The 15,000-nt window shown below is 32.9% G+C and overlaps 1 protein-coding gene across 1 annotated transcript in view; it reads left to right on the plus strand.

Annotated features, from left to right (window-relative positions):
• LOC137628416 (sodium-coupled monocarboxylate transporter 1-like) overlaps positions 1-15,000 on the plus strand; it is a 45,163-nt gene that overhangs the window by 18,926 nt on the left and 11,237 nt on the right. The window contains exons 3-9 of the mRNA XM_068359568.1: positions 1,928-2,061; positions 2,741-2,929; positions 4,331-4,485; positions 8,766-8,906; positions 10,982-11,197; positions 11,726-11,844; positions 12,943-13,127. Of these exons, the coding sequence (XP_068215669.1) occupies positions 1,928-2,061; positions 2,741-2,929; positions 4,331-4,485; positions 8,766-8,906; positions 10,982-11,197; positions 11,726-11,844; positions 12,943-13,127 (1,139 nt within the window). The remainder of the gene's footprint in view (positions 1-1,927; positions 2,062-2,740; positions 2,930-4,330; positions 4,486-8,765; positions 8,907-10,981; positions 11,198-11,725; positions 11,845-12,942; positions 13,128-15,000) is intronic.

Genomic DNA, 15,000 nt, shown 5'->3' on the forward strand with positions numbered 1-15,000 from the left:
AAACATCCAGTCTTGTGGTCTACAGCAGTGGTATGTTGAACCCAATAACGCACTTTTTATCAAGCAGTTACAAGCACTTGCCTTCGTTCCACCCGCAGATGTACATGAATTATTTAACGAATTGGTAAATATCTTAGATGCTGAAACGGATGAATTGTTAAGTGATTTTTTGGTTTACTTTGAAAGTACATGGTTAGGGATAATCCAGCGAGGTCGAAGGAGGAAACCACTGTTTGATGTTGATTTGTGGTCTGTTCACACTCGCGTTAATAATGATTTACCGAGAACAAACAATTCCCTTGAAGGCTGGCATCAGGCATTTAAAAAGAGAATCAACATAACGCATCCAACATTCGCCAAATTACTAAAGGTTATCAGAAATGAACAAGCATGTAATGAAATTCTAATTGAACAAGCTTTTGCAGGGATTGATATAACACGACTTAACAAGAAATACGATGCCATTAACGATAGGATAAAATCCATATTTTGTTCTTATGATAAGGATGAAGGATTAACTTTTTTACGGTCTTTAGCTCACAATTTTTAAATATTATTTTTTTCTCTTATACATTATACTATGTAGGTTTTTAACTTTTTTTAACCCAGCCGACACATTTTATCTTTTAAATAAACACATATTGTATGTAGTATATTGTAGAAATAAAATGATTATCAAGCATTTTACTTTTATTTCAGGCCTACGTCCTTTTGTCTTTTACAGGTGTTCTGAATAAAAAAAAAAATAATCATTGATTTTCTTACTGGACTAAAGGAAAAAAAAAATATATATTTGCTTATAATTACATTTAGTCGTAGCAGTATTCGGCATTTTGTCCGTTCGACTTAACGTCTGTTAGGCATTGTGTCCTTTCGGCATTATGTCTGTTCGGCATTCTGTCCGTTCGGCTTCCTGGCTTCTGCTTCTTGTCCTTCGGCAAAAATGCATTCGGCATCCCGTCCGCGCACGTTACTTTTTACCTTTAGCTGTTTCTTCCGTTTACAGGAAATTGTCTTCTCTGTTATTATTATTATTATTATTATTATTATTAAATGCTAAGCTACAACCCTAGTTGGAAAAGCGAGATGCTATAATCCCAGGGGCTCCAACAGGGAAAATAGCCCAGTGAGGAAAGGAACTAAAGAAAAATAAAATATTTTATGTGGAGTAACAACATTAAAATAAATATTTCCTATAAAAACTATAAAAACTTTAACAAAAGAAGAGGAATAGAAACTAGATAGAAGTGTGCCCGAGTGTACCCTCAAGCAAGAGAACTCTAACCCAAGACAGTGGAAGGCCATGGTACAGAGGTTATGGCACTACCCAAGACTAGAGAACAATGGTTTGATTTTGGAGTGTCCTTCTCCTAGAAGAGCTGCTTACCATAGCTGAAGAGTCTCTTCTACCCTTACCAAGAGGAAAGTAGCCACTGTTTTCAGGGATACTGGGTGTCTGTTACAAGTAATGTTCCAAGGATATATCTTCTTGCCAAAGAAGATCTACTTCTCTTGCAATATCTTCTTGCCAAAGAAGATCTACTTCTCTTGCAATATCTTCTTGCCAAAGAAGATCTACTTCTCTTGCAATATCTTCTTGCCAAAGAAGATCTACTTCTCTTGCAATATCTTCTTGCCAAAGAAGATCTACTTCTCTTACAATATTTTCTTGCCAAAGAAGATCTACTTCTCTTGCAATATCTTCTTGCCCAAGAAGATCTACTTCTCTTGCAATATCTTCTTGCCAAAGAAGATCTACTTCTCTTACAATATCTTCTTTGCCAAAGAAGATCTACTTCTCTTACAATATCTTCTTGCCAAAGAAGATCTACTGTACTTCTCTTACAATATCTTCTTGCCAAAGAAGATCTACTTCTCTTACAAGGCGATATCCTTCAGCGCTCTGTAAAATTCTCATCTCTTGCAGGATTCTCTGGGGAAGCCTACGGCCACGGGATGCAACTCAGCGTACTACTTCTCGGGGCATTCATCGGTATATTCATTGCTACAGTGACCTTCCTTCCAGTATTCTACCCGCTAAAGCTGACTAGTGTCAATGAGGTCAGTTCTCGTATTTCCTACCTGTTGTTCAGTTGGTGTGGTTTCCTACGAATCATTTATAGCTGCTAATTTACCAATATTCATTTTTTAAGCATATCTGTAGAGATACAATTACTTATACATTGGCTACTACACGTTCTTTTGTAGTCTCGATCGCTGCACATATAAAATATACATATTTTATGTACATGTATATATGTGTATTTTATTATATATATATATATATATATATATATATATATATATATAGATAGATAGATATATATACATATATATGCGTATATATATATATATATATATATATATATATATATATGTATGTATGTATATACTTCACAGTGCTATCGAATCCTAGTCTCTTCAAATGAAAGGCATTTTGATTATCTTAATTACACTCACATTATATTTATATATATATATATTTCTTATTGAGTGCATGTGTATATGTATGGATTTATGTATATATATATACATATATATATGTGTATATATATATATATATATATATATATATATATATATATATATATATATATATATATATATATATATATATATATATACTGTACAAGTATAGATATTTATACACATATTATACTTATACTCTGAAGGTTGAAAGGGTGAAGGGAGAGGCCCATGACGCTAGCATCATTATTAATACGTTTTTTCTCTTCGTCAGTACATCGAAATGAGATTTCATTCGAAAGCCTTACGCCTCGCCGTTCTGATACTCGGATCCGTATCCGGATTCCTCTACACGGGACTGTGTCTCTACGCTCCCACCTTGGCCTTGGCTTCGGTTACGCCAATCTCCGTCGATACCTACATCATTATTATAGGCGTCATCTGCACCATCTACTGCTCTATAGTAAGTTCAGTTTATTAACAATTTCACCCCCAAAGGACGTACCGGAACGTTCATGCAAAACACTGTTATTTACATGTTTTTGAGAACTTTATGAGAAACCTAAGGCATTTCCCAAAAGAATGAGACCAACCTGACCTCTCTATGATAAAAATTAAGGCTGTTAGAGCAATTTCAAAAAAATATATAGCAAAATGTGCTCGAAATTCAACCTTCCCTTCGGGGTAAAAGGGTTAAGTTTAATTCTTTCATACATAGGTTCAGAGGCTGGAAAGATGACCTCCTGAAAGATGGTCAGATGGAAAGAGGTGTTTGTTTTTATGGAAAATAGAAATATGATGAGAATTCCAAAGCTTGGCTGTAGATGGAAATAGATGGTCACTTTATTTTTTATATTCCTCTTATTTCCTTATTCTGATCAGATGCCACCTCAGAATATTTATGGATGTCGAATACTTCAGATCTTTTAATATAAAGACTAAATGTACTGATTTTTTAAAATGTTCAAGTATTACTTAATCAATATGAAATTATTTCTGATGTTTTTACAAAGCAATAATGCAGTTTCTAAACACTCGGTTATTCTTAAATATTCCTCTTTATATATATATATATATATATATATATATATATATATATATATATATATATATATATATATATATATATGCACACACACATGTATATATACATATATACATATTCAAATAAGCCATATATATTTTGGATACATTAATGTCTGGATTCTCTTAACGACCTCGGGATCAGAGCCCCAGGCGAAATCACACAAAGACAAGAGCTTGGGTCCGGCCGGGAATCGAACCCTGGTCGACAAGCTTGTATAGACAGTGACTAAGCCACTTGGCCAAGTGGCTTAGTCACTGTCTATACAAGCTTGCCGACCAGGGTTCGATTCCCGGCCGGACCCAAGCTCTTGTCTTTGTGTGATTTCGCCTGGGGCTCTGATCCCGAGGTCGTTAAGAGAATCCAGACATTAATGTATCCAAAATATATATGGCTTATTTGAATATGAAAAACACGTCTAAATGTGCAAAATTTATCATATATACATATATATATATAAATATAATATATATATATATATATATATATATATATATATATATATATATATATATATTTATACGTATATATGTAAATACTGTATATTTTTATATAGATATGTATATATATACCGTATATTTTATATATATTGATATATATATATGTATATATATACACATATATAAATATATACATATATATATATAAATTTATATATATATATATATATATATATATATATATATATGTATATATATATATATATATATATATATATATATATATATATATATATATATATATATATTATCTATTTATAGATTTTCTTTCATTCTACAGGGTGGTCTTAAAGCCGTTGTGTGGACAGACACATTCCAAATGTTTGTCATCGTCTTCGGTCTGTTAGTGATTGTGGTCACAGGCTGCGTCAGAGTTGGAGGCATTGAAAAGGTGTGGGAAATTGGCACTATGCATAACCGCACTGAACTTTTTGAGTAAGTGAACGCTTTTTTTTTCTTTCCAAAATCAAACCATTGTTCTCTAGACTAAGGTAGTGCCATAGCCTCTGTACCATGGTCTTCCACTGTCTTGGGGTAGAGTTCTCTTGCTTGAGGGTACACTCGGGCACACTATTCTATCTTATTTATCTTCCTCTTGTTTTGTTAAAGTTTTTATAGTTATTCTATTTTTCCTAGTTTCATTTCCTCACTATGCTATTTTCCCTGTTGGAGTCCCTAGACTTATAGCATCAGACTTTTCCAATTAGGGTTTTAGCTTAGCATGTAATAATAATAATGATAATAATAATAATAATAATAATAATAATAAATAGTTTTCTGGGTTTCTTATCACACGCGAACACACCTATGAGCACATACCCACACACACACCCAGGAATAACATCTATAGAATGTAGTGTAGTATTTAGCCTTGGAAAAGGATGATGAAGTATGAGAAGAAGCTTAGTAAAAACTAAGAAGCATTTTATATAACATCCACAATTGACTAATTGAACGGTAGTGCATACATATACCAAGGCACTTCCCCTAATTTTGGGGGGTAGCCGACATCAACAAATGAAACAAAACTAAAAGGGGACCTCAACTCTCTACGTTCCTCCCAGCCTGACAAGGGACTCAACCGAGTTCAGCTGGTACTGCTAGGGTGCCACAGCACACCCTCCCCCGTTATCCACCACAGATGAAGCTTCATAATGCTGAATCCCCTACTGCTGCTACCTCCTCGGTCATCTAAGGCACCGGAGGAAGCAGAAGGGCCTACCGGAACTGCGTCACAATCGCTCGCTATTTCTAGCACGCTCTCTTGCCTCTCTCACATCTATCCTCCTATCACCCAGAGCTTTCTTCACACCATCCATCCACCCAAACCTTGGCCTTCCTCTTGTACTTCTCACATCAACTCTTGCATTCATCACCTTCTTTAGCAGACAGCCATTTTCCATTCTCTCAACATGGCCAAACCAAACCACCTCAACACATTCATATCCACTCTAGTTGCTAAAGCCTGCCTGACACTTGCGCGCATTTTTGCCACGCACTGATTCACGACCAGTTCACTCCAGTTCGCGCATCGTTCACGCGACGTTCACGCGACGTTCACGCGACGTTCACGCGATGGCACGAATTGGCACGCGTAGTTCACGAGAAGTTCACGACACGTTCACGTGAGTTCACTCATCATTCCGCATCGTTTCCGCATCGTTCACGCCAGTTCACGCCAGTTCACGAATTGGCCACTCCATATAAAAACGGGGCTTCTCCAACCCGAGGACATTCTTGGATTGGCTTCGGAAGAGACAACAAAGCTCTCTGTCAGAGACACCATTGCATTGAGGAGAAGAAACGTATCTTTTTCGTTTGTATTTTTTGTTGCCCTTTATTTTTGTTTCAATAAGAAAGCATTTGATTTACATATAAATAGCAGACATAAAATATGTACAAGTATTAAGAAAGAATTTTATTTTAACATTAAAAGCAGCAAACATGAAAAGTTTTTAGGCTGTTGATTTTAAGGTAATAGAGAAAAAAGTGTGTTTAAATAAGAAATCATTTTATTTTTACATTAAAACAGCAAACAGAAAAAATTTGTTTTGCTCTTCATTTTAAGGTAAAAAAGAAGAATAAATATGTTGATGAAATAAAACTTCATTTTATTTTTACATTCAAACAGCAAACTTAAAAATTTCTTGGGTTTATTTTTCAGTTCATTTTTATTTAAAACAAAAGTTTTGGGTCTTGATTGGTAATAGAGGAAAATAAGTGTCTGCATGAAATAAGACATCATTTTATTTTTACATTCAAACAGCAAATATAAACAATTATTAGGTTTATATTTTTCTTTCCTTTTCATTAATTTTTTTCGTTTCCTTTTTGTTTCTCTTCATTATAAAGTTATAGAAATAGTTTGAAATAAGACATCATTTTATTTTTACATTCAAACAGCAAATATAAAGATTTATTAGGTTTATTTTTCTTTCCTTTTCATTAATTTTTTCGTTTCCTTTTTGTTTCTCTTCATTATAAAGTTATAAAAATAGCTTGAGATAAGATATAATTTTTTTTTCACATTAAAACAGCAAATATAAAAATTTATTAGGTTTATTTTTCTTTCCTTTTCATTAATTTTTTCGTTTCCTTTTTGTTTCTCTTCATTATAAAGTTATAGAAATAGTTTGAAATAAGATATTTTTTTTCACATTAAAACAGCAAATATAAAAATTTATTAGGTTTATTTTTCTTTCCTTTTCATTAATTTTTTCGTTTCCTTTTTGTTTCTCTTCATTATAAAGTTATAGAAATAGTTTGAAATAAGATATTTTTTTTCACATTAAAACAGCAAATATAAAAATTTATTAGGTTTATTTTTCTTTCCTTTTCATTAATTTTTTCGTTTCCTTTCTGTTTCTCTTCATTATAAAGTTCACGCCACTTCCCGTATCGTTCACTCCAGTTCACGCCAGTTTCCGCACTGTTCACTCCAGTTCACTCCAGTTGGCGCATCGTTCACGACTATTTCACGGCCATTTAGTGCGTGCCAATGCGTGCCACAAACTTTAAACATTTCAAAGTTCTGGGCGCGCATGGCACGCATTGGTACGCTCTGGCACGCGAGTTCCCCCACTGTTCACGACATTTTCACGGCTCGTTCACGCGAGTTCGCGCATCAATGCGTGCCAGTGCGTGCCACGAATGCGTGCAAGTGTCAGGCAGGCTTAACCCTATCTACTCGAGATACACCAGCCATACTCCTTAGACACTTCATCTCAAACACATTCAATTTCTGTTTCTCCATCACTTTCATTCCCCACAACTCCAATCCATACATCACAGTTGGTTCAATCACTTTCTCATATAGAACTCTCTTTACATTCATGCCCAACCCTCTATTTTTTACTACTCCCTTAACTGCCCCCAACACTTTGCAACCTTCATTCACTCTCTGACGTACATCTGCTTCCACTCCACCATTTGCTGCAACGACAGACCCCAAGTACTTAAACTGATCCACCTCCTCAAGTAACTCTCCATTCAACATGACATTCAACCTTGCACCACCTTCCCTTTTCGTACATCTCATAACCTTACTCTTACCCACATTAACTCTCAACTTCCTTCTCTAACATAACTTCCTTCTCTAACATGCCCTTCCAAATTCTGTCACTAATCGGCTAAGCTTCTCTTCCGCGTCGCAACCAGTACAGTATCATCCGCAAACAACAACTGATTTACCTCCCATTCATGGTCATTCTCGTCTACCAGTTTTAATCCTCGTCCAAGCACTCGAGCATTCACCTCTCTCACCACTCCGTCAACATACAAGTTAAACAACCAGGGTGACATCACACATCCCTGTCTCAGCCCCACTCTCACCGGAAAGTGCCAGAGACTATTATCAAAATCAGTGATAAGGAAATTATTGACTTCAACTTTTTATCAAACAAACTAAATTGAGAGTCAGCTACTGAAGTTAGGCAGAACATTGAAAATATAGCAGAATAATAATACTTACTCAGGATACCCAGGTCTCAAAGTCTCGAAAGATTTGCAGTATATAAATGTTTTTCACAAGTGAAGAAGGGATACTCGGATATGACTCCCAAAAGGAAATTACTCTTAAACGACAATCAGAGTAACGAACTGCATATAGTTGGGGGAACAGTATTTATGAAAAGATCTTGGCAAGACTGTTACAGTGACCTTTACCTACTCTCATACTTTGAGTTTTATTATGATCTAACTCCATTTTCCGTAATTTGAAAGTGTATGCATGTATGCTTTTGGAAATATGTATATTTGAATGCATATATCTTTGTGGCTAGATGGTATGTCAAGGTAACCTCAGTTTCTCGGGCCCAGGTTCAATTTCCCAGCCGACCAGAAGCTATTATCTTTGAGTTGATTCCCCCTTGGGTCTCTGATCCCGAGGTCTAGAGAGAATCTAGATACTTTAGTCCATTTCTTTTAGCAAGTCATATTTGCACCGACTCGCAACGGTGCCCTTTTAGCTCGGAAATGTTTCCTGGCCGCTGATTGGTTAGAATTATCTCGTCCAACCAATTAGCGATCAGGAAATTTTTCCGAGCTAAAAGGGCACCGCTGCGAGTCGGTGCAAATATGACTCGCTAAAAGAAATGGACTATAGGAGTATGATATATGGCTTATTTGAATATCACTCTATATACAGATATATTTGAATCCTTATTTGATACATGTATCATACTGATGACTAAATTTAGTATTTTCGTCCATTACAGCTTCAGCTTCAACCCTTATCAACGTCATAACTTTTGGAACATTGTTGTTATGGGCACATCCGTTTACTTTGCCATGTACGGTGCCAATCAGACCAACCTCCAGAGGGCGTGCTCTGTTCCTACCATGGGGGATGCCATTAAGTGAGTTGAACATCCTTCTGAAACAGGTTTCTCTGTTAGGAAACGTGTTTTAATTACCTATTCTGAGAGCGATTGTATATTTTCCAGTTTAAAATGATTACCATAGCAATTCACATTGATTGTTTTTATAACATTTCTTATTCAATTAGTGAAATTCCCTCTAATTGAGAACTTCAACATTAAAGAAGTTAATTTTGTTAATATTATTTTCTTATGGTACTATGTTAATACAACTGATTTGAAGTATATGTTATAGAGATCCTTGATAATAGATTTTCATTTAGCAATGTGAAGTTATTTAGACGTACACGATTTTCTTTACAAGTGATTTCGGCATTAAGATCCCTCTTATATTATATATATATATATATATATATATATATATATATATATATATATATATATATATATATATATATATATATATATATATATATATACTGTATATATATATATATATATAGGTATATATATATCCATATATATATTATATATATTTATATATATATATATATATACATACTGTATATATACATATATATACGTATATTTATATACATACATATATGTATATTGTATAGAAGGAAAGCCCATACAATGTCGTGTTAAAAAAAATATATTTTTACCTAACATTGGTGTCGAACCCTAGTCTCTTCAAGTAAATAACTTGCCTTTCATTTGAAGACTAGGGTTCTATCTTAGTATGAGAAGGAAATATATATATATATATATATATATATATATATATATATATATACATATATATATATATATATATATATGAATTTCTATTTCACACTAAGATTATATATATATATGACCAATGTTTTATACTAAATTCTGTCTAACATATCTTAGTACAAATAAAAAATAGTGTTAAACCTAAATTCTGTATGCCATTCAGGTATTCCATACATAAAACGCATATTTTTATAAATTGTATCTGTAAAACTAAAACTAATAGTTACATACAAAGTAATATGATTAAGGTCTAAACAAACCTCGGTACTTATCATACAAAAAGATAATACTAAAATATTATTCGTTGTATCTAATTGTACAATGAACTTCTGGTTTTTTAATCTCTTTAATTTATTTTTCCAAAACGAAGTAAGTCACAACGAAAGCCTTTGATATTAAAAACATTATCTTGTAGGTTTAGTGTTTGCTTTGTCAAAGTATATTTGTGTGTGTTTAGATACCGTGTGAGTGTCCTATATATAAATTTACTATATACTGTTTATATATATATATATATATATATATATATATATATATATGTATATATATATATATATAAAGGTATATATATACATATATATATACAGTATATATATATATATATATATATATATATATATATATATATATATATATGCTGTATATATATATATATATATATATATATATATATATATATATATATATATATATATATATATGTATATACTGTATATATGTATATATATATTTACATATATATCGATAAATAGATGGATGAAAGGTTACATATACACACACACATATATATATATACATATATATATATATATATATATATATATATACATATATATATATATATATGTATATATACATACATGTGTGTTTGTATTCATTTGTATATAAGTATATGTGTATATATATATATATATATATATATATGTATATATATATATAATGTTTGTGTGTATTCATATGTATATGTGCTGCTTATATATAATATATATATATATATATATATATATATATATATATATATATATATATATATATATATATATAAATGTGTGTAAACACGATTATGATAATCGTAGTCTCACAAAGAATTGTAAAGGCTTCTGAGGTATGTGTAACAATGATTATTAATGAAACTGTAACTTCCTCAGCTCTTAGCGTTAAGAATCTTTCTCAATCAACTGCCTGACGTGGGCAGCAACCATACATGGATCCCATTAAGTAACCAAGCTGCCTTAGCAAAAATGGAAAAAAAAATAAAAGGTGAAATTTTGTTTGATTTTTTTGTAATTATTTTTTTTTAATCATCTGCCATTTTTTTTTTTTTTCTTTTACAGAGTGTATTTGATTAACCTCGTGGGCATGGTCTTGACCATGTCGCTGGTGTTCTTCAGTGGTCTCTGCGCCTTTGTCAATTATGTGGGCTGCGATCCTATATCCAGAGGGCACATCTTTTCAAAAGACCAGATCATTCCTTACTTTGTCATGGACAAGGTAGGATACTTTGGGGTTCCAGGACTCTTCGTTGCGACGCTACTTAGTGGTGCTTTAAGGTAATAACACTAAAATATTTTTTAACGAAGCAACTATCCAAAGCCCTTTTAAAGGAATACAGTAGTTCGTTTTTCTCCCTTGTCTTTAGACATAAAAGTAAGTTATCTTTGTTCAAAGATGCTTTTCTTCAAGAATAATCCTTCATGAAGCCAATATTTTCTCTTTTTCTTCACAATGATTTTGTTTAGAACGCCTAAAATTCCCGAAGTGTTTATCAAAATAAGGTGAGAAGGACTTATTCATAGGTCTAGGACACTGTAGTTTTAAAATAACAACACTAGGTAATCCTTTTCATGGTCTTTTGAATTGAAATATTTAAGTAATATTTATATTCTAATATTTCATTACTACTACGAATAACCATGGTTGTTTTGAATATTCAAATTGATGTCAAATCCAGTAAAATGAATTTACTAAGATTTGAATCTTTATGGCATAATGAATTTAAATTTTCCTCTAAGAATACTGCTGGCATATCCATGTAAATCTTTTTCGTTGAAATGAACTTTTCCTCACTTCAAAAACAGCTCCATGTCCTCAGTCATCAACTCCATAGTGGCAATGATTTGGAAAGATCTCGAAGAGAGAATTCGCTTCTTCCGCAATATGTCTCAGTTTGGCGCTACTCTTGTTACCAAGCTTATGTGTAAGTATCAGGCACCATCTTATTATCATTATCATTATTATTACTTGCTAAACTACAACCCTAGTTGGAAAAGCAGGATGCTATAAGCCCAAGGGCCCCAACCGGGAAAATAGCCTAGTGAGGAAAGGAAACAAGGAAAAATAAAACATTTCAAGAACAGTATCAACAATAAATATTTCCTATAGAAACTATAAAAACTTTAACAAAACAAGAAGAGAAATTAGACAGAATAGTGCGCCCGAGTGTACCCTCAAGCAAGAGAACTCTAACCCAAGACAGTGGAAGGCCATGGTACAGAGGCTATGGCATTACCCTAGACTTAGAAAACAATGGTTTGATTTTGGAGTGTCCTCCTAGAAGAGCAGTCTACCACAGCTAAAGAGTCTCTTCTACCCTTACCAAGAGGAAAGTGGCCACTGAACAATTGTAGTGCAGCAGTTAACACCTTGAAAGAATTGTTTGGTGATCCTAGTGTTGTCAGGTGAATGCGGACAGAGAAGAATATGTAAAGAATAGGCCAGACTATTTTGTGTATGTGTAGGCAAAGGAAAAATGAACCATAACCAGATAGAAGGATTCATTGTAGTACTGTCTGGCCAGTCAAAAGACCCCATAACTTTCTAGTGGTAGTATTTCAACGGATGGCTGGTGCCCTGGCCGACCTACTACCATATTTAGAAAGATCAATTAGCCTCGGTTTACAGTATCTGCATAGTAATACTTATTCCTTTTTTTATAGATTTATCTACCAGTATAGAGTATATGAATCTTTCAGTATCTTCAGCCAATCGCTACTTTTTTAAAAGAATTGTCTTCTTTCTGACTGATTTATATATATATATATATATATATATATATATATATATATATATATATACATATATATAAAAATCTGGAGCGACAGCGATGCATTATTAGTATATGTATAATAATACTATTCACCTTCTTTAGTGTTTTTCCCAGTATAGAGTAAATGAAGTTTTCAGCATCTTCAGCCAATCGTTACTCTAAAAGAATTATATTCTTTCTGAATGAATCATATAAGGGTTTTTTCTAGAGCTGCATGAATGCATTATGCTCTTTTTTCTCCCCTTATAGCTTGCGTCATTGGAGCCATCATGGTTGGCCTAGCATTTTTCTGCAAAGGGTTTTCCGGACTGTTCCAAGCGGCCTTCACCATCTTGGGCATCATGGCTGGGCCAAACTTGGGCATTTTCATGCTGGGCCTCATATTCCCCCATGTTGGCAGAAAGGGAGCTTGGGCTGGGGTCTTGGGATCTGTGGTAAGTGTTCACGTATTGAGCATATCTATTCTAGATATAGTTTCAGACATCTTAGTTCTTTCATTATTGTTTATCTTGTGATATTCTGACTACTCAGATTTCAAAACTACTGTAATCCTAGTGCCTTAGTTATTGTTTATCTTGTGATATTCTGACCACTCAGATTTCAAAACTACTGTAATCCTAGTGCCTTAGTTATTGTTTATCTTGTGATATTCTGACTACTCAGATTTCAAAACTACTGTAATCCTAGTGCCTTAGTTATTGTTTATCTTGTGATATTCTGACCACTCAGATTTCAAAACTACTGTAATCCTAGTGCCTTAGTTATTGTTTATCTTGTGATATTCTGACCACTCAGATTTCAAATCTACTGTAATCCTAGTGCCTTAGTTGTTGTTTATCTTGTGATATTCTGACCACTCAGATTTCAAAACTACTGTAATCCTAGTGCCTTAGTTATTGTTTATCTTGTGATATTCTGACCACTCAGATTTCAAATCTACTGTAATCCTAGTGCCTTAGTTGTTGTTTATCTTGTGATATTCTGACCACGCAGATTTCAAAACTACTGTAATCCTAATGCCTTAGTTATTGATCATCTTGTGATATTCTGACCTCGCAGATTTCAAAACTACTGTAATCCTAATGCCTTAGTTATTGATTATCTTGTGATATTCTGACCACGCAGATTTCAAAACTACTGTAATCCTAATGCCTTAGTTATTGTTTATCTTGTGATATTCTGACCACTCAGATTTCAAAACTACTGTAATCCTAATGCCTTAGTTATTGATTATCTTGTGATATTCTGACCACGCAGATTTCAAAACTACTGTAATCCTAATGCCTTAGTTATTGATTATCTTGTGATATTCTGACCACGCAGATTTCAAAACTACTGTAATCCTAGTGCCTTAGTTATTGTTTATCTTGTGATATTCTGACCACGCAGATTTCAAAAATTACTGTAAAGATTAATGGAATTGCTCTTTATATATCTAAGCGTTCCAATTTGCCTAAAGAAATAACTATTATTATGAAGTAGTTGAACCAGAATTTTTTGTGGTCGCCAATTAAAAATGTCAGTAACTCACAATTTTGGGATAAGGGGATCATAGGCTGCTTCGTGTGACTATTTTTTCCATTATGAATTAATTTTACTAAAGTAAATTATAGTCACCGCATCCGTTTCAATGATTTTTTGTTTGTTTGTTTTTTCTTTGCATGCGTAATCTCACGGCAAATTTTGACAAAACGCGAGTAAATCATTTAAAATTTTCTATTTTTATTTTCGTGCATATTGTTTTTACCTAATATAAAAACCTACATATCATTAGAAAGCATATTTGGTCAGCAAAACGTTGAAAAATAAATACTGACTTCTGTAATTACCTTATTCTTGTAAATACTAATTACGTAACACTATTTTCTTAGTTATTGCGCCAATTATACTCGTTTGTTTTCATATTTTCAAGTTGTGCGGTTATTGTGATAAATTGTAATAATTTCAGATGCAGTCACTAACGTAAACTGTAAAGTCGCCATACGTATATGAATGAAATTAATCATTCACGTAATTCGGGGTAGACTATTGAAAAATTTCTACGTGGTTTTCTTTTATTATTTAGAAGTATTAAGAATTATACATATCTATCCATACATCAGTAGAAAGATTATTTATTCAGCAAAAGGAAACAATTAAATTAAATCTCTTATCTATACTAGTATTTGCGTGCATGTGACTTAAGTGAGAACATTTACCAAAACTTAGTTTTTTTTTTTGCCATGCATTACTCAAGTTTTGGTATTTCTATATATTTTCAAGAAATTTTCATGGCTGTAAAATAAACCTCACACAATCAAACAAAAA

Source organism: Palaemon carinicauda, chromosome 36 (assembly GCF_036898095.1).
Source record: "Palaemon carinicauda isolate YSFRI2023 chromosome 36, ASM3689809v2, whole genome shotgun sequence".
Taxonomy (NCBI): domain Eukaryota; kingdom Metazoa; phylum Arthropoda; class Malacostraca; order Decapoda; family Palaemonidae; genus Palaemon; species Palaemon carinicauda.